This window comes from Sinohyriopsis cumingii, unplaced genomic scaffold (assembly GCF_028554795.1).
Source record: "Sinohyriopsis cumingii isolate HCF-2022 unplaced genomic scaffold, ASM2855479v2 utg000913l, whole genome shotgun sequence".
NCBI classification, from domain to species: Eukaryota; Metazoa; Mollusca; class Bivalvia; order Unionida; family Unionidae; genus Sinohyriopsis; species Sinohyriopsis cumingii.
This window is the reverse complement of record NW_028315943.1, coordinates 3,548,641-3,574,045: the sequence shown is the minus strand read 5'-3', so window position 1 is coordinate 3,574,045 and position 25,405 is coordinate 3,548,641. Positions and strand designations below refer to the sequence as shown.

At 35.7% G+C, this 25,405-nt stretch overlaps 1 protein-coding gene and 2 non-coding genes across 3 annotated transcripts in view; all 3 read left to right on the top strand.

Annotated features, from left to right (window-relative positions):
* LOC149773057 (T-complex protein 1 subunit beta-like) overlaps positions 1-25,405 on the top strand; it is a 64,327-nt gene extending 38,922 nt beyond the window's left edge. Inside the window, exons 12-16 of the mRNA XM_089946926.1 lie at positions 11,758-11,865; positions 16,429-16,569; positions 17,510-17,613; positions 22,251-22,350; positions 24,903-25,405. Of these exons, the coding sequence (XP_089803052.1) occupies positions 11,758-11,865; positions 16,429-16,569; positions 17,510-17,613; positions 22,251-22,350; positions 24,903-25,075 (626 nt within the window). The 3' untranslated portion in view covers positions 25,076-25,405. The remainder of the gene's footprint in view (positions 1-11,757; positions 11,866-16,428; positions 16,570-17,509; positions 17,614-22,250; positions 22,351-24,902) is intronic.
* LOC149773059 (small nucleolar RNA SNORD82) lies at positions 1,516-1,589 on the top strand. Its single transcript, XR_016417504.1, has one exon. It is a non-coding gene; the product is annotated as a small nucleolar RNA SNORD82 (small nucleolar RNA).
* Positions 14,941-15,011, top strand: LOC149773058 (small nucleolar RNA SNORD82). Its single transcript, XR_016417503.1, has one exon. It is a non-coding gene; the product is annotated as a small nucleolar RNA SNORD82 (small nucleolar RNA).

Below are 25,405 nucleotides of genomic sequence, written 5' to 3'. Positions count from 1 at the left end.
AGTGATGTTAATTGGGTCATTTGTTCATCATTCTCTGTTGAGTGTATTTTTCTAAAATCTGATTTAAAGCTTTAGACCCTTACATGAAACAAAAAAATATTTGCTATCAAACAAGACATGGTGTATTTTTCTTGTTAGAGCACTTGAAGTTGTCTAATATTACATTCCAATTCAAAACTGGTCAGTGATTGGACAGTAATTTTGACATGGCTGTTAACTTTTTGTGGTTTTCATGATTACTGCAAATCCCAAATTCAGAATCCCAAGAAACCAAAATCATTTTGTGGAAACTGACTTTTTCTTTAGTCAGTTAGTTTAGGTACTGACAATAATGTCATTTGTCTCAAAACCATGTAAAGCATTTTCAGTAAAAAATATAAAGAATAAAGATGAAATCAGAGACAAAGGTTTAAGTAGTATTGCATGTGTACAGTGAAAATGTTGACCTAAAAACAACCAGTCATGTTGAGCTTTCATAACCCTTAGTCCTTGTAGACCCACAGAAGATCAAGTGTCATGCAGAGATAAAAATCAGGTGCTAAGTAATCAGTTGTCAAGAGTGTTTTATCTTGTAATGTTGGAGCTGTACACAACCACTTGATTTCATTCATGCTTGGGTTTGAGGCTCGGGCCCGGCTAATGTGGGTATGTGAGAAAGCTTGCCGGTAGCTTCTCGTGGGTCGGTGGTTCTTTCCAGGGTTTTCCCGGGCTCTTCCTCCACCATTAATACTGGCCGCCATGTATAGCCTATCTTGTGCTGAAAAATGGCGTTAAACCCCATTACAACAACATCATTCATGACAGCAAGATCTGCAATGATGGTTAGATTGTGCAATAAAGAATGCAGATTTGTATTCACAGCTTGTACTCCATTGTGTGTGTGCAAATGATGACCAGTGTAATTCTGACATCATTGATGTATAATAAAAATGTCTGATCTGATGTACATGCACCTCTAATTGCCCCAAGCCTTTTCAAAGAAAAAGTATGGGACATAGTATCCAGTTTTATTCATCCATCCATCTGTGAAACTTTCCATTCTGCTTTGTAGCTTTAAAGACATTTAAGATTATTGGGTGGGGTGAGAGTTATTTGCTATTTTGTACATGATCCTTGAAAGGCGTGTCACATACAACATGAGAAGTACTATCTTCATTGCTTAAGTTAAGGCTTTCCATTGCTTGCCATCACCCTTGCCATTTTGCTCTATAACTTTAAGGCCAATTGAACTGAAAGGATGAAACATGGTATTGTAAATAGTCACCTGAAGGTGTGTCACATACCACATTGAGGGGCCTATTTTCAAGGTCAAGGCCATTCTTAAATATTTTAAATGTAGGCGAAAACAAAATCCTGATTTTAAGAGTTAAGTTACAAAAGTGATTTATCTTATTAGAGCTACTTGATTTCTGTTATTACACCAAGATCTGACATGGTGACTGAAGACATGATGATTGATAGTTAAATCATGCAGGAGTCAATGTACACATCATAACCTGTACCAGTCTTTGTATATGTACAAATGATGACCATTGTGGGACGTAATACTGACATCTTTGATGTTAACAGAAATATCTAATCTGATGTACATGTTCATAGTTGTTTCCTTTTCTTTAACATTTTAATTATGAACAGAGACTTCTTTGTTGATTAACACTATCTCCAACCAATAAAATTTATTAAAAGTTTTGATTTTTTTAATCTGAAATTAAGATACTTTATGAAAATAACATGATCTGCTCTAGATCTGGTAACTTGACTAGACACAAATTATAATTAGATCTAAATGTTAAATTGTCGGAATGCTTTGGCTGGTATATACATTCAATAACTTTAAGCTGTTTGCATTAAGATATGCAAGTGGAAACAATCGCCATTTCCCTGGACAACATAGATGCAGGCAATAATGTCATTTTTGTCTCTTAGCCGTGTATAGAGATAACCAGTTAAATAACATGAAATCACAGTATTTATTGGGAAATGGTCAGAATTTTAAACTTATTAATGTGATGTGCGTGCAATGGTAATGTTGGTCCACAAAATTCATTCATGTTGGGTTTGATTCACCCAAAGCCCCTCTAGTCTCACAGAATTTTAAGGTGTTGTTTAGTTTTGCCCATCACCTCAGCCGGGGTATAGGCCGCCCACAAAAGATCGCCAGAGGCTTCTGTCCTGTGCCATCCCTTCAAGCTGACTCCAGGTGTGACCCATCTTAGTGATGTCTGCCTCAAAGTCGCGTCACCAGGTGTTTCTTGGTCGTCTCCTTCTACGCTTGCCTTGCGGGTTCCATTTCAATGCCTGTATGGTAATGTTGGTTGGCGGCTTATGTAGGGTGTGTGCTATCCAACCCCACCTTGTCTTCTTGATCTTGTCCTCTGCTGAAAGCTGGGAGGTTCTCTGCCACAGGTTGGTGTTGCTGATGGTGTCTGGCCAGCGGATCTGAAGAATTCTTCTTGGGCAGCTGTTTAAGGTGTATGCAGGAACAAAATTATCCTCTGGCGTTGGAAACTCGGTTAGCAAGAGAGCTTTATCTTGTAATGTTGGATCTGATTACATTCATGAATGCAATATGTGCAAGAAAGAATGCAGATGTATTCACAACTTTTACATGTACTTGTCGTTATGTGTGTACAAATGAAGACCATTTGTGATGCTGACATCTTTGATGAACAGAGAAGTGTCTTATCTGGTGTACACATGACCTTGATTGTTTTCTACCTTGTCCAGGAAAACTAGGGGATATGGTGTCTACAGTTGTTGTCATCTGTCACACTCTTCCCTTCTGCTTTACAACTTAGATCCATATGAGATTAAGGGATGAAACTTGGTGTGCTTATACATTAGAGGGTACTGGGAATACTGTCTTGAAGGCTAAGGTCATGGTTCAGTACTTTTAGCTCTACTGGTCATAGACCAGATGTTCTTATGGAATGGTTTGTTTTCTGTTGTATGCTGTCTCCTTTACATGTACACTAAAAGACAGTTTTTAATGAAAATTGTGCCAATCGGTTGTCCAATATAGCAGCCATCTTGAAAATGTTGGTATCGGACGTTCTTATAATAGTCATGTCAAGATGGGTTTTCGCTAAAAGACTTATGATGTCTGGTTGGTTCAGAATGAAAATGGTCTCGATTTGGTGTCCAGTATGATGAGCATGGTAGCCATTTTGAAACTCTTTTTTTTTGTTGCTATTCCTCTTAAATGAATGGTCAGATTAACATGGGGTTTTCACTAAAGACTTCTACTTAGTCCTAAATGAAAATGGTGCTGATCTGGTGTCCAGAATGGCTGCCACAGTGGTCAGCTTGAAAATTATGTTACTGCCTCTAATTGAATGGCTGTATCATCATGGGGTTTTCACTAAAATATGTCTTAGAGCTCTCCGTCATTATAACATTTTTAATTGTAATGTGATTCTGGATATAATGCAGTACTACTAAGGACACTTTGACCAGAATTATACAAATGTATAATAGTATTGGTTAAAAGAAAACAATGTGAAACTTATTCTTATGTCTCTTTGTTTCCTTTTCAAAACAACATTATTTATGGATAAATATCTGTATATTCATACATCATCATTAGGTGCATTGCGTGTTGCAATAGGGATTCTATCTTAAGGTCGGTGTCTTAGCTAAATAATGTCATTTGTTATAAAACATTAACAATTTATACCAGTTAAAGAAAAGTAAATGAAATCATGGTATTTATCAGTGTTTGGTCAACATTTTATATAGACAAGTTTGTTGTGCATGCAATGAAATTTTTTGTTGAAAACCACTTATAATGTAGGGCCGTAGCATTCACTCATAGTCCAAATAACCCTATAGAAGGTAAAGAGCTATCATAGTCCAAATAACCCTATAGAAGGTAAAGAGCTATCATAGTCCAAATAACCCTATAGAAGGTAAAGAGCTATCGTAGTCCAAATAACCCTATAGAAGGTAAAGAGCTATCATAGTCCAAATAACCCTATAGAAGGTAAAGAGCTATCATAGTCCAAATAACCCTATAGAAGGTAAAGAGCTATCGTAGTCCAAATAACCCTATAGAAGGTAAAGAGCTATCATAGTCTAAAAAGCCCCATAAAAGATTAAGAGTTATCATAGTCCAAATAGCCCCATATAAGATAAGGATCTATCATAGTCTAAAAAGCCCCATAAAAGATTAAGAGCTATCGTAGTCCAAATAACCCTATAGAAGGTAAAGAGCTATCATAGTCCAAATAACCCTATAGAAGGTAAAGAGCTATCATAGTCCAAATAACCCTATAGAAGGTAAAGAGCTATCATAGTCCAAATAACCACATAGAAGATTAAGAGCTATGTAGAGGAAACAAAATCCTCCCTTGATGTTCAAAGTTAACATGGCATCAGTGATTTATTTTATTAGAGATACTTTCTTTAATTACATAAAGATCTGCAGTGATGAATGTTGAATAGATTGTGCAGGAAACTGTACATTTATTCACAACTTGTACTCATCATTGTGCATGTACAAATGATGACCATTGTGGGACGTAATGCTGACATCTTTGATGTTAACAGAAATATCTAATCTGATGTACATGTATTCTTCACTGTCCAGTCTGACTTGATTTTATTTATCACAGTCATTGCTAGACACCCTAGTAGCTCTTTTTGGACTTTTAGTCCAGGGGTAATGAGTTGGATGAATGCGAATTCAAACACGAGTCAGCTGCCTTTTTGTGTCCTTGGGAAAAGCACATGCATGCAATATCATCAGAATGATGTGGCCAAGAATGTGTTAAAAGTGTCATAAACCCAACAGAACAAAACCAGAACCCTTCATGGTCAGATGTGACATCTCCCACTATACTGTCAATACCTAAGTAAACTGGGTCAAATTTAGGACAAGTACAATTTCGTTTAATGCTATGCAGAAAAACAGTATTTTGAGTCATTTACTTATTAACACTGTCTACTTAGACCTACACAAGATTGACACTTGTGCACACAAGTGCTGTGATTGACACTTGTGATGGTACCTTAATTTGTTCAACAACAAAAAATACAAATAAAAAATGATGTCCTGAAATGTTGCACTTTACATTGCTGTTACAGAGATGTATTCAAGTGATGGGTCTAAAATATTTTTAGAGAGATATTTAAAGTAGTGAATCATTTGTTCATCATTTTTGGTCAGGTCTGTCTGATATCACGACAATGACGACTGTATCACTAGTCAACAAATTTAGGTACAGACAATGTCATTTATCTCCAAACCATACAAAGAGTTACCAACAGAAATAAGATGAAATCGGTGATTAAATAGACTTAATTGTACAGTGAAAATGTTGCCTAAAACAACCATTTTTATTGGGCTTTGATCATTATTAGTCCTTATAGGACCACGCCCCAAACAAATGTTTTCTATTGCACTAGTTTAGGTAGGTTAGTACTCTTTTAAAATTGTAATTATTTAATAAACATTTATATTATAATGATTAGTAGGTATAATGTACTAAGCACTTCAAGTACTGGGATAAACCAGCTCAGTTAGATGCACAAATCATTATAAGGGTATTATCTTTTTAACATTATATATATATATATATATATATATATATATATATCTTGGCATCCGTCCGTCTATGGGAGACGATGGTGTAGCTCCAAAGTACGCTTTTGCTTATCCTTCTCTTTAGCTCTCTTTTCAGCTTGTTTTATTCTTCTCTTTTCCTCTGCGTTTTGAACTCCCTGCCTGACAGCTAGACGCCAGCTGGAACGGTTGTTTGCACAGCTCTCCCAGTTGTTGACATTGATGTTTGCTGTCTTCATATCCTTCTTGCAAACATCTTTGTAGCGCAGATGTGGTCGTCCAGTTGGTCGTGCACCTTCTGCTAACTCCCCATATAACAGGTCCTTGGGAATGCGACCTGGGTCCATTCTCTTGACATGGCCGAGACAGCGAAGGCGCCTCTCGCTGAGTATGGAGAACATGCTGTTCATGTTGGCGTGTTCTAGAACCTCTGTTGGGTACTTTGTCCTGCCACTGGATGTGCAGAATGCGCCGCAGACATCTCAGGTGGAAGCTGTTGAGTTTCCTCTCGTGTCTTGCATAGGTGGTCCATGTTTCGCTGCTGTAGAGAAGTGAGCTGAGCACGCAGGCTTGGTAGACAACGCAGTTTGGTCTTCTCTGTGAGGTTGGGGTTGTTCCAGACCCTCTGGTTAAGTCTGGCCATCACTGCTGCTGATTTGGCAATCCTGCCGCCCACCTCAGAATCAATGGAGAGTGAGCTGGAGATGTTAGACCCGAGGTATGTGAAGTTCTCGACAACAGCCAAATTGTACCCATCGATGGAGACAGAAGGAGGGGAGTCTGTTTCCTGTGCCATGACATTCGTATTCTTCAAACTGATGGTCAGTCCAGATTCCTTACATGCATGGGAGAGGCGGCATACCAGCTAATGAAGTCCGTCTTCCGTGTGTGATGTCAAGGCTGCATCGTCGGCAAAGAGCAATTCACGGATGAGTACCTCTGTGACTTTAGTCAGCACGGAGATGGGCGATGTTGAACAGCTTGCCATCAGCCCTGGTATGGATGTACACTCCCTCGCTGCAGTCCTTGAATGCGTACTGGAGAAGCATGGAGAAGAAGATGGCAAAGAGCGTCGGTGCAAGGACACAGCCTTGTTTGACTCCGCTAATGACTGGGAATGCTTTAGATGTTGCGCCATTGAAGCACACTGTGCTGTGCATGTTCTCATGGAACGACATAATGACAGCAAGCAGACGTGGGGGGCAGCTGATCTTCTGCAGGAGTCTGAAGAGTCCACTCCGACTAACCATGTCAAACGCCTTCGTCAGGTCTATGAAGGCAATGTAGAGGGGCATCTGCTGCTCGCGACACTTCTCCTGCAGCTGACGTAGTGAGAAGATCATGTCTACAGTTGACCTGCCGGCTTGAAATCCACACTGGGACTCTGGGTAGACGCGGGAGGTTAGGATCCGCAAGCGTGCCAAGGCAACACGGGCGAAAGCCTTTCCGACGATGCTGAGGAGGGAGATGCCCCGATAGTTGTTGCAGTCACTACGGTCTCCTTTGTTTTTGTACAAAGTGACAATGTTGGCATTATGCATGTCCTGTGGGATATGTGTATATATATATGTATATATTACAATTACTAGTATATATCATGTACTAAGCACTTAAAATACTTGCTAAACCAGCTCAGTTAGATGAAGAAATCAATTTCGGGATTTTTTCTTCTTCTTCTTACCCTGGGAAAAAGTGTTAGGGTTGGCAATGAAAAATGGGGATGGTCAGCTGACTTGAATCTCATTTTTCCCCCCAGTCCCACAGAAGATTAACTGGTATGCAGAGAAAAAGTATCTTGTGCTGAAAGCTCAGTTGGCAAGAGTGTTTTATCTTGTAATTTTGTAGCTGTACAAGGGCACTTGATTTCATTGATGACAGTAAGATCTGCAGTGATGACTGATGGTTACATTATGCAGGAAAGAATGCACATGTATTCACAATTTGCACTCTTCTTTTTGTGTGTACAAATGATGACGAATGTAATGCTGACATCATTGATGTTTAAAAAAATGTCTGAACTGATGTACACGTTTCTAATTTTCCCCAGCGTTTTCAAAGAAAAAATATGTGACATAGTGTCCATAGTTTTTTTTCTGTCCACCCATCTGTCACACATTTCCTTTTGCTGTTTACCTTAAATTTATTCGAAATTATGGGATGATACTTGTTTGCTTATGCATCAGCCTTGACACGTGTCACATACAACATGAGAAGTGCTATGTTCAAGGCTAAAGTTACGGCTTTGTATTTTGTTTTCCGTCACCTTTGACATTCTGCCCAATAAGATTAAAGCCAATCAAGTTGAAAGATGAAACACGGTCTTTTAAATTGTCACTTGAAAGTGTCATGTACCACATTGAGGGACCATGGTTTAATATTTCAAGACTTTTATGAAACATTCTCTTCTCTATAACACCAAGTCATTTGAGATGAATGGATGAAATTTGTGTATAGTCTTACATCATGACTAGGAGGTGTGTCTTTTAAAGTCAGTCTTGGCTTAATGACATCACTTGTCATAAAGCATTAAAAATTGATGCTAGTGAAAGAAAAAAAGAAAACAATTAGTCTGGTTAATATTTTTAATATTTTCCATGCATTGAAAATGTTGGTTCAAAAACACAAGACTTATGGGACTCTAGTATAATTACTCATAGTCTCTATAGTCCCATAGGTGCTTAAGTTATATGTAGGAAAACAAAATCTTCCTTTGATGTTGAATGTTAATTTCGCAACAGCAGATACTTGATTTCTATTATTACAGCAAAGTCTGAAATGATTGAAAGTTATGTCATGCAGGAAACAATACTCATTTCATAATTTGTACTCATCCTTGTGCATGTACAAATGATGACCAATTTGGGACGTAATACTGACATCTTTGATGTTAACGGAAATATCCAATGTGATGTACATGTTAGTTTTTCCTTAAATATTTTAATAATGAGCAGAAAGGTCTTCAAGTCTTGAAATGATTAATACTTGATCCACAAAAAATATGTTTCTGAGTACCATAGTTTGGTGAGCATATACTAATGTATAATGCATGCCATGATTTTTGATCCGGGAATATGTGGAAGACTTGACCATTGTATATACAGGGTTCATAGGGGACCTTGAAAAGCCTTGAAAACACTTTGAAAATGTAAAATATTGTCTGGTTACCTTTAAAAACCTTGATTTTCCTGAAACCAAAAGGCAGTAAAAATAAAAAAAGTAAGCAGATAAAAGGTCAGAGGTGTTCTAAAATGAATCAAAATGGCAATATTATTTTGTAATTAATTTGATTTGTATATACAAAATAGTGATAGCAACTTGTACCATTTGTGTGCTTGAATTGGAAAATAGACTGCATTTGCTTTATTTAAAAAAAAAACAATGTAATATATATGAAACAAAGTACAAAATAAGAATATTACATATATTGGGATTGAAATACAACCTGAATAAGTTTCTTTCATTCCACAGATATTATGCAAAGATTAAAGGAGATGAAAAGTTAAATAAATGTGTAACATCTATAATTAAAGCACCCAGTCAAATGCATTTTATCCAAAAATGTACTGTGTAAGAATATTGTGGAGAAATGTCCTAAAAGTTAACCAACCACATGGAAACAGGAAGCATAATGAACCTTGTTGGTGAACAAATCCAAACATTGTAAGAGAAGCTGTAAATTATCTTGTGGTTTCATTTGATTTACATCATGTTTGTGGTGGATTTGGGCAGGTTTTAGGTGAATCATGTGACCTTTGCTCAATGATCACATGCAGCTGGAAATATGTCAAGCTCTCGTAATGGTGGTTAATAAGTGATAATACAAAAATACATATATCTTTGTTACTTCTTTTTGTTTTATGGTGGGGGTGGGTGAAGAAGAAAGGCAGGTACTGAAAAAGACTGAAACAATGACAGCTGCTGCTACTGACTATGCATTGAAAGTAGAGACTAATTTCCTTTATCACGTCATCAAATAGTTTGAGGAAAAGTGTTAAGGACAAAATTGCTGAACTTTGAGCTCTTGAAAAACAGCTCGATGAAAAGCTTCAAGAACTGAAAAATTTACTCTAAAATATTTTGGAATTTTTAAATAGTGTAGCGTAGACAGAGTAAAATGAAAATGACTGTACATTATCTAATGCTCAGATATTGGATGTTTAGTATTAATGGGAATGATATAAATGATCATAAATTTATTTTTTTAAAACAAAAAACATGATGTAGAGACATCATGTTTTTTGTTTTAAAAAAAATAAATTTGCAAGAAATGTTCCTCGGATGAAGTAATAGATAGTATTACATAAAGTTTTTTATGTATCCTTTAAAATTAATGTAATAATGCACCTTGAGCAACATGTGTTTGAACCTTGAAGAAATCTTGACAATTTTGAAAGAAATATGCTACTAACCCTGTCTACAACAGGCATATGATATCTTATTTTTTTTAAAAAATATTTTGCATTGTTTTTCTGGTGAAAAATTTTAGATAGTGTATTGATCATTATTTATTGCTTGAGATTTGATTGGTTTACAATAAAAAAAGTGTTTGATAATTTCTTCTCTATTATGTTACATGCTTAATACTTGCATATAGCTGCAATGGTTAGTTTGTCTCTCTTTGTATCAGAGGCTTGTGTTGATATTTTGACTAAGTTCAAGATCGAACGCCAGTTGCTGTGTGCAAACTCGGGTCCAGTATTTATCTTTATTTGGAATAGCATGACGCCTTTGAAATGTATCTTGGTGCATAAGCTAGAATTAACCCATGCAGTACATTATAATTATGTTGTACACCTCAAAGCTTTAGTTGGTGCAGATAATCTTTGAAAACATCCAGTCATTGAAGCATTGATCACAGTATGGTCACAGGGGAGTGCTTTTGCTGTATAGTGATAAAGAAGTATAAACTATTTTGATTTAAGATGAGAAATAAAACAAAGAACCAAATTTATTTTTTAAAGGATTAGTGTTCAGTTTCAAATAAATTTAGTGTATTCTTATACATGGTGCCTCAAACTTTTGCCTGGGCTGATTACCTTGAAACACAATGCTGTTTTAATGAAGCATCACTCTATGGTCATGAAGACGTAATAAATACTGACTTATGGTGGGCAAGAAAACAATCAGGTTTATTTGCTCTGACCCCTCAAGTTTAACATGTTTGCTTGTACAGGTAAAAGTTGGAGGTGGGTTTTTGTTGTTGATTTTTTTGCTTAACTCATTCAGCCCCAGACCCGTTATCAGTATCACTGCTGCTATGCCCCAGCAGCGCTAAGCTGTGTCTAGCTGCGTGTGCCCCAGAGTTTTTACCTGTTTGAAAATTTTGTAAACATCGTGCACGTGCATTCACTCTTACCTTAATTTCTCTGCTTATATCCAATTAAAATCCAAGAAAGTTTCACCATTTATTGCAAATGAATTTGTCTACACAGTGATGTATTTTTTTTCCCTATTTGTCCAAGTCTTTCACGACTTATTTATACAGAATTTACAAAATTATGTGCAACATTTATCCGCAAGAACTCGATCATCAGCGCTGTCAGCATCCTCATCTTCGGACGATTCAATCTCAGAAACTTCTATGTCCGAATCGAAATCTCACAAAATATCCAACTAATGAACATATCTTTCCTCAGCTTGCTCAGTATTTTCAAGATCAAACCCGAGAAACTCCTCATTTTTGCTCTCATCAAAAATCACTCTTACGTCCGCCATCATTTACGATTTTTCATGACCAGAACACGTGTAGTTAAACCGCTTTCAAAACAGGAGCCCTTAGCTTCTGAACAATTCAAATTTCCGCAAATGAAAGTAAAATCATTTCTGATTGGTTTAATAGTTGTTAGTTCTTGGAATAAACCCATTTCTAACCAATCAGAGACGTTGAATCTAACACACGTTCATCACGCTTGGAGACGGGATCGGCCATTGAATGCAGTAAAAAAATCACGACTACAGGCGGGATCGGCCATTGAATGCAGAAACCGGATCACGCCTACAGACGGGATCGGGGCTTAAAGGGTTAACAGACCCATTCAGATATTATATCATAAAGTTTCTGATCATTATCTGAAATAAGATAAATGGTAAAATTAATGTGATCTGTTCTGCCTGTTAATTAAGATGAGATCACAAGTACACGTAAAGGTTGTACAATTTTCAGGTGTATTTATTCATACGTGTTGTATTTACAGGTGGCGAGATAGTGTCAACATTTGGGTCACCTGAGGGTGTGAAGCTGGGAACCTGTGATCTGATTGAAGAGATCATGATTGGAGAGGACACACTGTTAAAATTCACAGGTGAGTAAAATGCAGACAGGAAGAAATGATTTGATAAAATATGTAAACTCTAGGAATCATTTATATAACTAGATAACAGGCAGCAAAATTGGACTTCTGTAGTTTGTATTTTCTAAAATGTGTAGATTAGAGCATATTGCTTTTTGGTCACCTGGATAAACTGCAACAACCATTAAGTCATTAAAGTTTTAAAAAATATGTTCTAGTTTTGTGAAAATTCACATTATCTTTCAGTCACCGACCTAAATAACTTCTTTTTGATTCATTTGTTCAGACTATTGAATTTCTGGTACATTAAAAAATAATATAAAAATAAAGCAGTAAAAAGTTGTTTGTCATTAATATTACCATCTCCTTAATTCCACTCATCATACAGATTGGGGGATATTCTCCAAAGACTGCTGCATAAGAATAATGTAAGAGCTAATTAGTTTTACTTTTTTAAAATGGTGCCAGATATGAAGTAAAATGAGCTTTTATGGTTTGACTTAAAACAGGCTTTTATGGTTCAACTTGCGGATGAAAATTCTGAGAGCAGATGGATCTTTTTAAACCTTGAAACATTTTTGATCAGATGAAGGAAAAATCAACTCGGCTTTACAAATTTGTAAAGAATATATGAGAGTGACGTAATAAAGCACATGTCAAGCGCATTACAAAATTTTAGACTTATATAACATTTAGCAAAAGTTAGACTTGTAGACTGAAAAAGCGAGTATTAAATATAAATAATTTGTCATGTTTTGTAATTGTGTGCTGTTTCTGATCCACATGGGTTTTGCCCATTTTTGCCAAGTATTTTGACCTCCAGGTTAGTAGTATAAAAATGTACATTTTTCATACACTGTATTGTAATTATGACTTGGGATATATTAAGATGCCATGGCCTCGACGAAGAAGTGGTACTAATATTATTACAGTGGTCCCCCTCTTATACGGCCACCCCTTCTGCACTGGGAAAGTGGGCTTGTGAGATGGGTAGCTTTTCCAGAGGGGGACTTTATTTGAGATGTATGTATATATAGTAGGAAAGCTACATATTAATTAAAGCAGTTAATGTCTACATTTAAAGGTAGCATTAATTATTAAAATGTTCTTCATGTCTTAAAGTCAAAGGTATTTCAAGGTCACATAAATTAATAGTTCTTATTCTTAGGTGTGAAATGTGAGTGCAACATTGTTGTCAAATGCATTACAAAACCATTCAAAAACGTTATTTACATCTTGGTACATATGTTGTTTCATATTTAAATTTCTTCTTTTTCCATTTACTCCATTTTCCAACTGTTACAGAATATTCTCCTTATCTTTTAGGATCTTGTTCATTTGAATCTTGCCAACATAAAATCTTTTGGCAAGTGAACTCTCCCCAATGTTATCCAGTCGAGTAACTTTTACTTGTCCTTCAAAAGTACTGTTCGTTTTCCTGATGACATGTTAAAGTTTTGTAATGATTTATTCCTATGCTGCTAATTGTACAGAACTGCAATTTAATTTTGTAGAGTAAGCTTTCGCAAACGAAAAACCTTGTTATAAAGGAAGTGATACATGTACTGTCAAATGATTTTTCTGTCTTTGTCTGGTACCCTCTTTTGTTCAAGGTTAATTGTGTGTGTGTTAATCCACAAATCTATTTTTAGCCTATCTGACCATGTTATGATCTTGACAGTTACATCATTTGTACGTGTCAATTTAACAAAAAAATCCTTTTTTGTGAAGTCCAAAGCTTTATCAAAATATTGCTGACCCCATCTTTCTATTTGACCACGTTATGATCTTGACAATTATGCTCAGTCGTAATCGGCAATAAAAAAAACACACCAAAAAGAAGAAAAAAATGCTTGGTGAAGGCCAAAGCTCTATCAAAACATTGCTGACCCCATTTCCTGTAAACGTCAGCGTTAATGATATAATAATAACCATAGTTCTACATGTACCTTAGCCAACACTTCTTTCAATAAGGAAAACCTGACATCCAGAAACAGACATCGGGAAAGATAATCAAATTACTTATCTTACTGTATTTTAATATTGGTTCTGGGCACATATTAATTATAAAATGTGGCTGCTTGTGAGGGGTACATTCTACATTTGTGCACGAATATGTTGGCCGCTAGTTGCGTTAGAGGGGTGGCCTTTCTTGAGGGGTACTTTTGAACACAAAGCCATTGGTGCCAGGGGATTCTGGCTGCAAAGAGTGGGTGGCCACCTGTCAGGGGGACTGTTCATGAGGGGACCACTGTACTAGTAATGTGTAGATTATACTCTTTATACTCATATTTCCCTTTCTTGCCACTTACATTAGCAAAGTTATGCTTATACCTCTTTAGGGGCTGGCATGTATGGGTTATCTGCAGAATTGAGTTACCTTTTTGATCGTGATTGACATAAAAGGCTGAGATTCGCAAATTGGTTTTAGTGTTCACTCTGACACTGGGCGACGAGTAGCTCCAGGTTTGATCATATGTTGGCGTCACTGTGTGACACTTGAGTGGCTAGGAGCTCTAGGTCTGGATGCATGTTGGCATTCACTGAATGGGTGGCAAGGAGCACAGGGACAGAATGCATGTTTTCAATCACTGTGACAGTGGGTGGCTAGAAGCTCTAGGACAGAATGTGTGTTGGCAGTCATTTGTGACAATGGGTGGCTAGTACTCTAGGACAGAACATGTTGGCAGTCACTGTCACACTGGGTGGTTAGGAGGTCAGTATGCATATTGGCAGTTACTATGTGACACTGGGTGCATGTTGGCAGTCATTCCTTATGAGTGCTTGTGTCAGTAGATATGGCTGCTAATACCTTGTATTGACACTTCTCCCATTTACTGAAGTCATTTAATTGTGGTGCATCTAACTTGTATGTGAGATATTTTATATTCTACCTGTGAACCAGTCAGAAATCCTCAGATTGGCAAAAATTGACTTGTTCTTGAGAGGCATAAATTCTAACTAGTCTGATCAGAAAATTTCATTTATCTTCAACTTTGAGAGATGGGATTCACTGAGCACTGCTTTATTCATTTGTTTTTCCTTTATTTTTGAAAAAGACGTGGAAGGGTAAATGGTCATTGAACATGTACGAATGATGACCACCTTGGGACGTAATTCTGATATCATTGATGTTTTAATTATGAAGTCTGATGTACATGCATAATGCAAGTTGTTGCGTACATTCTACTGTTCACACTTTATGATTGTGGCGATTGTAATGCCTTCTGTGTCGGTTCCTAAACTGTTGGACAGAACACGATCAAACTGAACTGCTGTGATAATTACCTGCCATGATTGCATTGCCAGTCCGTCAGTTTGAAGCAAGGTTGATGCCCTGATAAACTGGTATTTAGAACATATTGGGGGGATACTGATTTTAATGATTTATTACTGCAAAGATTCCCTTCCACCCTGCTCCAATGCCATGTCCTCGGGGTTCAGGTCAAGAGGAAGCTAATACGATGTGGGTTGTAATGTAGGCATCAGACTATGACCTGGTTCTTTTCTCAGTTCCAGAACCCTCCAGCCTAATAGAAGTAAGGAACTGTGTTGAATCCTGAAGCTTGAAGTTTTGTAATTTGGTTGCACATATGGTAACTATGTGCAAGTGGGTATTATTCTTGGCACCATCTCCAGGGGTTCATTGGAGGGGGGTTCGATATCTAATGAATGAAAGTTTAAGTTTATTTTTAATTTTCATTTTATTACTGGTACAGTAGCCATGGAAAGAAGACACAATATAAATAACAGCTGTGAGTCACTATTGGGTTAAACATGATAATTGTTTCAAATTAGAAATTAATGCATGTAATAAAATATATGGGGATTTGCCATGGAACTCTTAATCAAGGCTGCACTACTTTTAGGAGCAAATAGTGATGGCTTAAGTTAAATCTACAAGATCCATTTAAAGAAAATGTTTTAATACATTACCAGTAATCACGAACGTTACATACAGTTTTTGCAGATTTTGCTACACCTGCTAAATTGTGAAAAAATGTGTACAAATTGTCCTTTGGGAACTTGAGACCTTCCAGTCTTAAAGATTTGACCCCCCCCCAAAAAAAAGTCCTACTAAAATGGCCCATAAATTTGAGCTAGTACAATCTACTTGTGTTTTTGCACCATAAAATACCAACCCAAAACCAAAGTACATTACTTGCAGAATAATAGCTTGTCCAAGAATGTTACTGACCTGGGTTGTCATTACATTTAGTTAAGTTGGACAAGAAACAAAACCAAGTTTATAGTCATATATGAAACACATTAATCTGTCCATGCTTTTCATACAAAATGCCTATATGATTATGTTTCTGCATTTATGTTAAACCAGTATCTAGAAATGTATCTAGAAATGTCATCCGTCAAGCAAGTGTGATTTTGGTGCAGAATTAAAACAAAGATGACGTTGAGTTGAGAGATCTAGCAAGAAACCATTGACCTCCATGAGCTTCGGAAGTGCAGTTTCGGAAACTGAACTGGAGGTCATCGAGGTCTACATTTACTTTACAAACATTCAAGGATTTGCAATTATGGCATGAGAGAATTTTCAGGACTTTGTTTGATTTTCAGGTGTGAGTATGGGTGAAGCCTGCACCATAATCCTGAGGGGAGCCACAAAACAGATTCTAGATGAGGCAGAAAGGTCACTTCATGATGCTCTCTGTGTCTTGACACAGACTGTTAAGGAAACAAAGATTGTGTATGGTGGAGGTAAGCGGTTTCTTAAATGTGAAAAGTAGGTTAATGGATCATGTAAGCATCTGGAATGGTTGCTTCAACTTGTTAGCTGAAGAAGAAACTTGCACATGTTCAAGTGATGATAATTATGGTTCCCAATGTACTGATATCAATGAGATTTGTTTTCTATGAACATGCGCATAATTAATTAGGGAATACATTTTAGTACTTATGGGGTTTTATATTTCTGTTTATGAATAAAATTTAATAGAAGATAAAAATGGAATTACTGTGAAGTAAAGAAATGTAAGCTTGAAAGAAACACTTGTAAAAAGCTGTGGGCATGCAGAGAAAAAAAAGGGAATTCAAGCTCACTTCATTAGTAGTACAGTCTTGGAAGTTTTTCGATATTGGAAGTCTGCATAAATTAGGGTACATGCAAGGTAGTTTGTATAGTGAACAGCTAGGAAGAAATTACCATCTGTTTATGAAAATTGTTTTTCTGTTGTTGCCATCTTTTCAGATGGCCACAAAAAATCAAAATAGAGCTATATTACTACCCAGTAATGGCATCTACATGTTTAACATACTATAGCATAGATAAACAGACAGACAGATACACACACACACACAAAACCTTTTGGTATATAAACCAGTTATTCTTACGTTCAAGGCAACAGTTTGGAGTGGATTTCATAGCACAAACCCGTTTGGGGAGGGGGGTTAACTTTGTACATACATACATTTACATTCTAAGTTCTGGGTCAAGTTTTTGTGTTTAGCTAAAATGTTTTGCACCCTGTATACCTATTGTTTTACCCAAAACCAGGAAACATGGTGAGGGATGTGCCTTGACGAGTACAGCACCCTTTTAATGTGAACGTGTTACTAATTTTTGGTCTTGATGAGTACTAGACTCGCATCACAAAATAAAATGATTGCATCCAAAACGATGGGTAATTTATTTTTCCAGGCAGTGCAGAAATGCTGATGGCAGATGCGGTATCCAAGGTAGCAGCAAAAACACCTGGAAAAGAGGCAGTTGCTATGGAATCATTTGCAAAGGCTCTTTCAATGGTAATACTTGAATTTCGTTTATCACTATAATGACTTATAATTTGTCAGCACTACAGAATAATACTTTATTAGGTCCATGAAATTAGATATGTGAACCCTGTTGTAATCACCTTTTCCAGCAGTGCATCTGCAAGTTCAACCATTCACACTTATTGTAAACTCTATAGGTCTGCAACCTTTAAACTGAACACCATTTGGTAAGGGAATTGCTTATTATATGTTGTGCTTTTGAAGGTTTCATCTCTTCTTGTCCAATTTTTATGGAGTTATATTTCAGTACAATATACAAACCTGTCAGCCCTCATGATTTTGGCATGAATTTCATGACTCTTGATAGCAGTTCATGGATTTACGCTGCATGCAAAAAAATCATCAATTCCCAAATTCTCAATTGGTTTAAATCAGGAATAAAATCTATTCCGTTAAGTTCTAGTCCAGGTAGCAGCAATAGTCGCTTATGATAATAATAGTCCTGTATTTGCTGGTCATGATGTTAGTAGAACTAGATCCAATAGGTACAGTTTGCCCTGTAGCAAGCATTGTAAAGTATATAATCTTTAATTAGAACAGAAGTTTTACAAATGCTCGTGAACAAAACCAGGGCCCAGCTGATTTTTTTAAAAATGGCACATGTACATAACTCGTAGCAACTGTAATTTTTTTTAAAACACTAAAAGAAGACAGCTTTTTCGAGAGTGGAAATTGTTTTAGATTTTGAAAGATTAGAAATATAGCAATTTGCTTGAGTTCATATTTTGCCACAAATGTGCTGACACCACTGATCATTCACTGTTCGACATTTCATCTTACGGATTAATACCGTTTTGTAATTAAGCTACACTACAGTTAAAATGTTTTCAACTCCAAGGAAGAAGATATGTATTCCGTAAAAAGTGAGGCATAAATTGGAGTATACAAAAAATTAACCTTGCATTCAACCATGAAACAACGATGGACATCATGCTTTTCCCACAGTAGTGTGCCACCAATTTTAGAATTGGGAATGTACACAAGGTATCATACTGTTGCTTACACTTTACCTGTCATACATGAACTGTATAATAATATATATGTGGGCATGTGGCAGAAAGATGTGAAAAAGCACACTGCTAGCAAAAGGCATATAGATATTGGGAAAATTAACAGCACCCACTGCAGATTTTCAGTTCTGGAGTAGTTGAAGCCACCTACTCAAGTTCTGTAAGCTACCAATGCTAAAACATTGTTTGTGAGTTTTCTTGTTGAACATAACCAGCTGGAGATCAGTTGACAGTGATAGAGTATTTCCTATTGTTCGGAAAAAAATAAAACAAGCTTTAGTGCCTCCTTAGGTGATGAAAATTTGCACCAATTTTCGTCACCAAGATTAAACAGTAGGCAAGAAGCCTGAACTGTTTTGAAAACAAATTTACAATAGCCCACTTGAGGAAGTCTATCACAGCATCATATTATGACAAAATAGCATGAAATATTGTATATCAGTAAACTTGGCTGCAAATAAATTTGTACATGTAATCAGTGTCAATAATGTTTTATTTTTATTTAGGGATTTTCATACAATACAGTACTGACCATCAAAGTTGATGGAGCTAGTGTCATGGTATAATTTTTCACTAATTGTGTTCAAAATTCACAAATTTTTATCCCTCTTTTCACTACTTGCGAGTCTGGAGGTTTGGCAGCTCTGAATATCTCCGCTGCAGAAGATTCTTGCATGGACCCCGAACCAAATAATTTTCCACTGAAACAAAAAAAAAAAGAGAATGCAAACAAAATTCAGAATGAATGCAAGAATATAGAATGTATGTAAAAGAAATAAAGAATTCGCTTGGTTTAAAATATGGCACTGCTTGCTGATACATGGGCTAAGTAGATGTATATTCTCACTACCCATAACAACCACCTCATCATTTCTTAAACTTCTACTGTAGATCATTTATCTGTTTCTGCTTATTTTGTCCAGCCAGAACATGATACAAAGGGAACACCTTTGCTTTTTACACAGGCTCACAATGCAAATTTGTCACAAAAATGATTTCAGATAATGAAAATAGTATGTTTTGCGGGAAGATGGTAGATTAAAAACCATTCTAGTGTCAAGTTTGTTTTGGTGCCAGGGATTTTTTTGTGTTTTAAATAGTACTGGTATAGTAACAAACCTAAGCGTACTTTTTTTTGTCAAATGTTGCAACTCGCTCCAAGGACAAGTGCTTGGAAAATAAAATTACAGAGACCTCAGTAAGTGGATTTTTATAAAAACAAGCACAAAGGTATATAATTTTTGAGGGCTTGTCAAATTCCAAACTATTATTTTCTATTATAAAAAAAAACTTCACGTGCATGGGTGCCTTTCAGATTTGTACAGATGATGCTACTCTGCCATTAGATATGCATCACTGAATATGGAAAACCATATAGTCTTAAATTGGCAGAAGATCTGACAAAGCACCCAAGCATGGTGACCTTTCAAATTTATGAAGCTGGTGTTATTCTGCCATTAAATATAGCAAAAGTTGCTAATAACATAAATCCTTAAGTGGGTTCTCATAATAGAATGCACGATAAAATTGAACCAAATTTGGCAGAAAACACTGGCATTAATGTCTTTCACTTCTCTGCAAATGATGTGGATTCATTGTATAAAAAAATGACCAATTTTCATAATAATGAAAAACTTGTTCTTTAATGAAAGTGTTGTAGCATGTTGACCTTTTAATTTCTTCAAGTGATTCCAGTCTGCCTTAGATAAACTTACTTTGTAACAACAGATAAAAAGCTCAAATAATATTTCAGTGAGCTTCACAAAACTTAACCAGTTTGATTAATCCTTGCATATAGATCTTTTTAGTATTATAAAAGTGAATTTGATCTGCATTCAGATATTAGGTTAAAACCTTAACACAGCTGTTTTTATAAAATGTGTCATTAACAGGTTTTTAAGAAATAATGCACAGAGCATCCTAGAAACCCAGATTTTTGGGCCAGCTGCTTTTAGGCAGATGACTGTCAGGTGAGTTGCCTATGGCACTCATGGGCATCTTGTTAACTTTGCTGGTTAAAGACCAGAACACTTGTATAATAATGTCAGTTGTCTGTTGTGTCCAAGACAACAAGTGAGAATTCTCAATTTAGTACATTTTATGAAATTTAGCAAAACATGAAAGTATGCAACACTCCTTTTCATTTCCTTTCCACAATTCACTTCCTAGCTTCCCAAGACTGTCAATACTTTGATTTTCACCGATGCACAGTGGGGGCCCCTAGTGGCAGAGTTGTCTACATAATGATGCATATTTGCAAACCAAACCATTATTTTTGTTAAATACCTCCTATATTTAAACAGGTTGTCGATATGACAAGATTTATCAACCAGTATGATGTAATTATCAGGCAAAGTGTCAAGTAAATAAGGGGCAATAACTCCATTAAATGTTTAAAGAAAATCATAAAAAATCAGACTTGTCTTGGATTTTTTATATAAAGCTTTCATATCAAATTTAGTTTCAATTCTTTAAGTCTGTCAGCCTATTTAGTACAAATTGAAGGTCAATGTCCTAAGTTGAATTGGGAAAATAGTTTGCAGAATGTACCTTGATAATGTGAAAATCAAATTTGATCTGGTTTTTAAAATGTAAAACCTCAGAATAAATTTGATTGCAAGCCATGTAGTCTGAAAAGTTTTTTGAGCAGAAATGAAAGGAAGGGCAGAGGTCCAAATCAGACAAGGGCCACAACTCTAATGTTGGAAAATATTGCAGATGGAACTTGATCTAGGTCTTTTTAATGCCTTGTATCGATCTTGAAAAATTTGCTACCTGATAGTGGAAGTCTTACTTGAACTTGATAGTAATATAAAGCCCTGTACACATTTTTTATTTTAATCCAAAAAGTCATTCATAAAGTTGTTGAGTGGAAATGAATGTAAAAGAGCTAAGTTCAGAGTCAGACAGGCCACAACTCGACAAAGTTGTTGAGTGGAAATGAATTTAAAAAGGCTATGTTTGGAGTCGGGCAGGCCATAACTCGACAAAGTTGTTGAGTGGAAATGAATTTAAAATTGGCTAAGATAGGCCAAAACTCGACAAAGTGGTGCAGGAAAACAGTGAAATTCAAACATTATCTGCATATTCTTATTGTAAAGCTTAATACAAAATTTGATATAAAACCCTAAAGACATTCAGAAGTTGTCGAGTTGAATGAAATTTGTGAGGAATAAAACATTAGTGGACATATGGACAGTGGTAACATTGTATACCTTCACAGACATGATGGGATCATGAAAATTCCTCTTTTTAAAAATAATTTGAGAGATTAATTACCTAATACTGCCACCATTTTTTGGGTTCTAGATTGTACTAAGCTGTACTGCCATAAATACTATCTTGGATATCAATTGAATTGATGTATCAGTTATATCCTTGCATGTATTTCTGGCTATGAATAGCACAGGCCACATAATGTGTGTTAGATTCTTGGTTGTTTAAGTAAAATCAAAAATATAATTAATAGTTAATAGTGTAGTTGCTGCTATGCCAATGAATTGTGCAGCAAGAGAGCTTGGACTGTTTACTGGTGGATGCTCATTACACACAAGCAAATGAGGTTCTTTGATTACATTTGTGACTAATCTATTTCAGTTGCCAACCATTATGGCTGACAATGCAGGGTATGATAGTTCACAGCTCATTTCTGAACTTAGAGCACTCCACACAGAAGGAAAACAGACCTATGGCTTGAGTAAGTATTTATATCTGCACCGATTTAGGTTTTGGTGGTTTGGAATAGTGATGGAAATACATAAAGGATATCTACAGTGTTTTTTTTAAGTCGATAGATGCAAATGAAATTGAAACATTGCATTGTCATGAGTGGCAAAGACATAAGAGACAATAAATTATTTTTTACTTAAGAAATAAAATCTTTCTGTATATCTTCTGATAAAATGAACATTTTGTTTTTGTCATATTTTTTAAGGCAAAACTATCGATTTGCATGGGTTTTATCCATTATTTACAAATGCAGTTAATTGCTGCTTTACTATATCAATAAAAAGATGTTCCTACATTTTAAAATTATTTTGGGACAGCGACATTTTACAAAATGTAACTTGTACATATGCGTCATATTATGTACTTTGTCAAATTAATAGCTATGTGTACGAAAATAAAAGTTATTTGTGCATATGTGAATTGATACCATTCGGGTAGGGTGATGTAAAAACCTCACAGAGCTGTTGTTTCAACAGACTTCACAAGACATGCCCCCACCCACCGACCCCACCCCCATTATATAAACCATATTGTAGATTGGATGACAAAGTTTCATATGTAGTGACTATTTAAAAAAATTGTGTGATCAAATTTTGATTGTCAAGTATGATTCTCTTCATAAGCATACCTATTGTTAAACTTTTTTTTCTTCAAGCATGCCTATCAGATTGAAGCAGATGAATCGATATTAAAGTCCCATTATCGTCAAAAAAGGTTTTAGCTTCATGTATATTAATATATTTACAAAGATATTTTTAACAAAAACAACAAAAAACTAGGTTTAAGACTGATGAGATGGAGATGCTTGGTTGTGAGTGATCGTTGACAAATGTGCTCAAAGGTATCAAGTTAACAAATAAAACTGAATTTAATAAATTGAACCATGATTGCAAAAAGATGTAAAATTAAACTGGGGGATTAACAAAGACAAAGAGAAAACAAATAGTGAAAGAGAAGGATGAAAAGTAGGGTTCAAAATGAGTGAAAGTGCTCAGTTTCAGCATGACAGAAATAGAATATCTGAAGCTATCAATTTTATTATCAGGCAAAAGGCAAGTGAAAGTACAATGGGGGGGGGGGAGTTGCAGATGCTAAATATGATTCTTTGGGTCAGATAATTTCATGTAATATAAATGAAACATTCTCATAAAGAATCTAAATTTATTTATTTTCAATTGTTCCGTTATCAGACCTCTAACCTAAATTAGTCACTGAGCTACAGTTAGGGCTCTTTTATATTCATATTAAATCTCTTCCAGAAAAAGAAATGACACCTAAACACATTTATTGAATATATTAGACCCCTTTCGAAATGACTTTTTTACTTCTTCAAATGTATATTTAACATATAGTTGATTAGTTCCATATCTGATATATGGCTGTTATTTTGGTATGAAAGGTTTTCATATCTTTTTTTCTGTGAAGAAAAAAAAACGTACTCTTTTTGAGGACAATTCATGGAAGAGTTTGACACAATCCAGTACTAAACATAAACGTAAAAATAACTTTTTAATGCGATGGTAGAGACAAGTATCTGTTTCAACTCACAAAAGTGAGTGCTTGGGAAGAACTAGTTTTTAAAACAAAAATTTATTCAGATCATCGTCTTACTGAAAGGTAAATCATTTTTAAGGGCTTCTTGTTAAAATTCAAGCATCTCTTTTCGAAAAAATAAAATACGCAGTTACAAAAAGAAAAATTTTCATTATGTAGATCAAAATGAGTTAGATGCATATTTATGCTATTTTCAGTAATTGTTTCTTGTGATTTAGTACATGGTCATATTTCTAATTCCAGTGTTACAAAAGTGTCTCTAAGAATCAAGAGCTTCTTTTTTTAAAAATGCGCATTTTCTGAGCCCATTAAGTAGTGGTCATATTTAAACCTTGATATGTCCATTTTATGCAGGGAAAAAAAGTGGAAGAGAACTAAAAAAAAAGTTGTTTTAAAAAAGGGAGGGGGACCTAGAAAAATTAAGTTTCTTCGAGAGAGATCGTCTCTTGACCAGAGTTGTTTGTTTACATACATTTAAGGTAATAAAAAAACCTGTTTTACAAAGGGGGGGGGGGGCAGAAAAATAAAGTTTCTTTGAGAGATCGTTCCTTGACCAGAGTTGTTTGTTTGCTTACATTTAAGGTAATAAAGAAACCTGTTCATTTTATGGTTTAAAGACCCGAGACCATGGCGATGACAATATTGTCAGACCCCTTAGTTTGACCAAAGGTTCAGGTCATTGAGACCTGTTGGTCAATAATTTCATAAAGATAATAAGAGCCTACTTGTTCTTATAAAGAGGACATATAAGATCGTATGGACATAAATAATGTAGTGTTGTTCATGGTACTCTTTTTGAATGACATTTCATATCAGAGGACATGTTTTCCATTATGCAATATTAAATGACCCTACTTAAATGCTGCTATTACAAAGGTGTCATAATAGGAGCTGTGGAAAAGTAACGTTTTACTGGTTGAAATACATTTTGATATCATGCTAGTATAATGAAACTTTAATTTTCAGACATGGATGAGGGAGTAGTTGCAGACATGGTGAAGCTGGGAATCACTGAATCATATCAGGTGAAACGACAGGTGCTTCTCAGTGCAGCAGAGGCAGCCGAGATGATACTACGAGTCGATGAAATCATAAAGGCAGCACCTCGAAAGCGGGTTCCTGACCACAGACATCACTAAAAGATTGTTTGGTCTGTGCTACCTTTCTCGTCATTGTGCATCATTTTACTTTGTTGTGGAAGGCTTATTATCTGCTTTCTGTGTCTAACAAAATGGTGGACAAGATAGACATATTGAGAAGTGATGAAGCTAGTGTGTAGAAAAGACCAGTGAAGGAGCCATACTGTGTCTTTTCAAAATCGGGATTATGATCAAATAAATCTTTTAGGAGAATTATAAAACTTCAGAACTCACTTTTTTGCTTACTTGTGTCATTTTGCATGTGATTTGCTACAAGTTTTTTATTTACACATATTTAAAAGCATAAGTAAATAAAAATAATTGAATGGA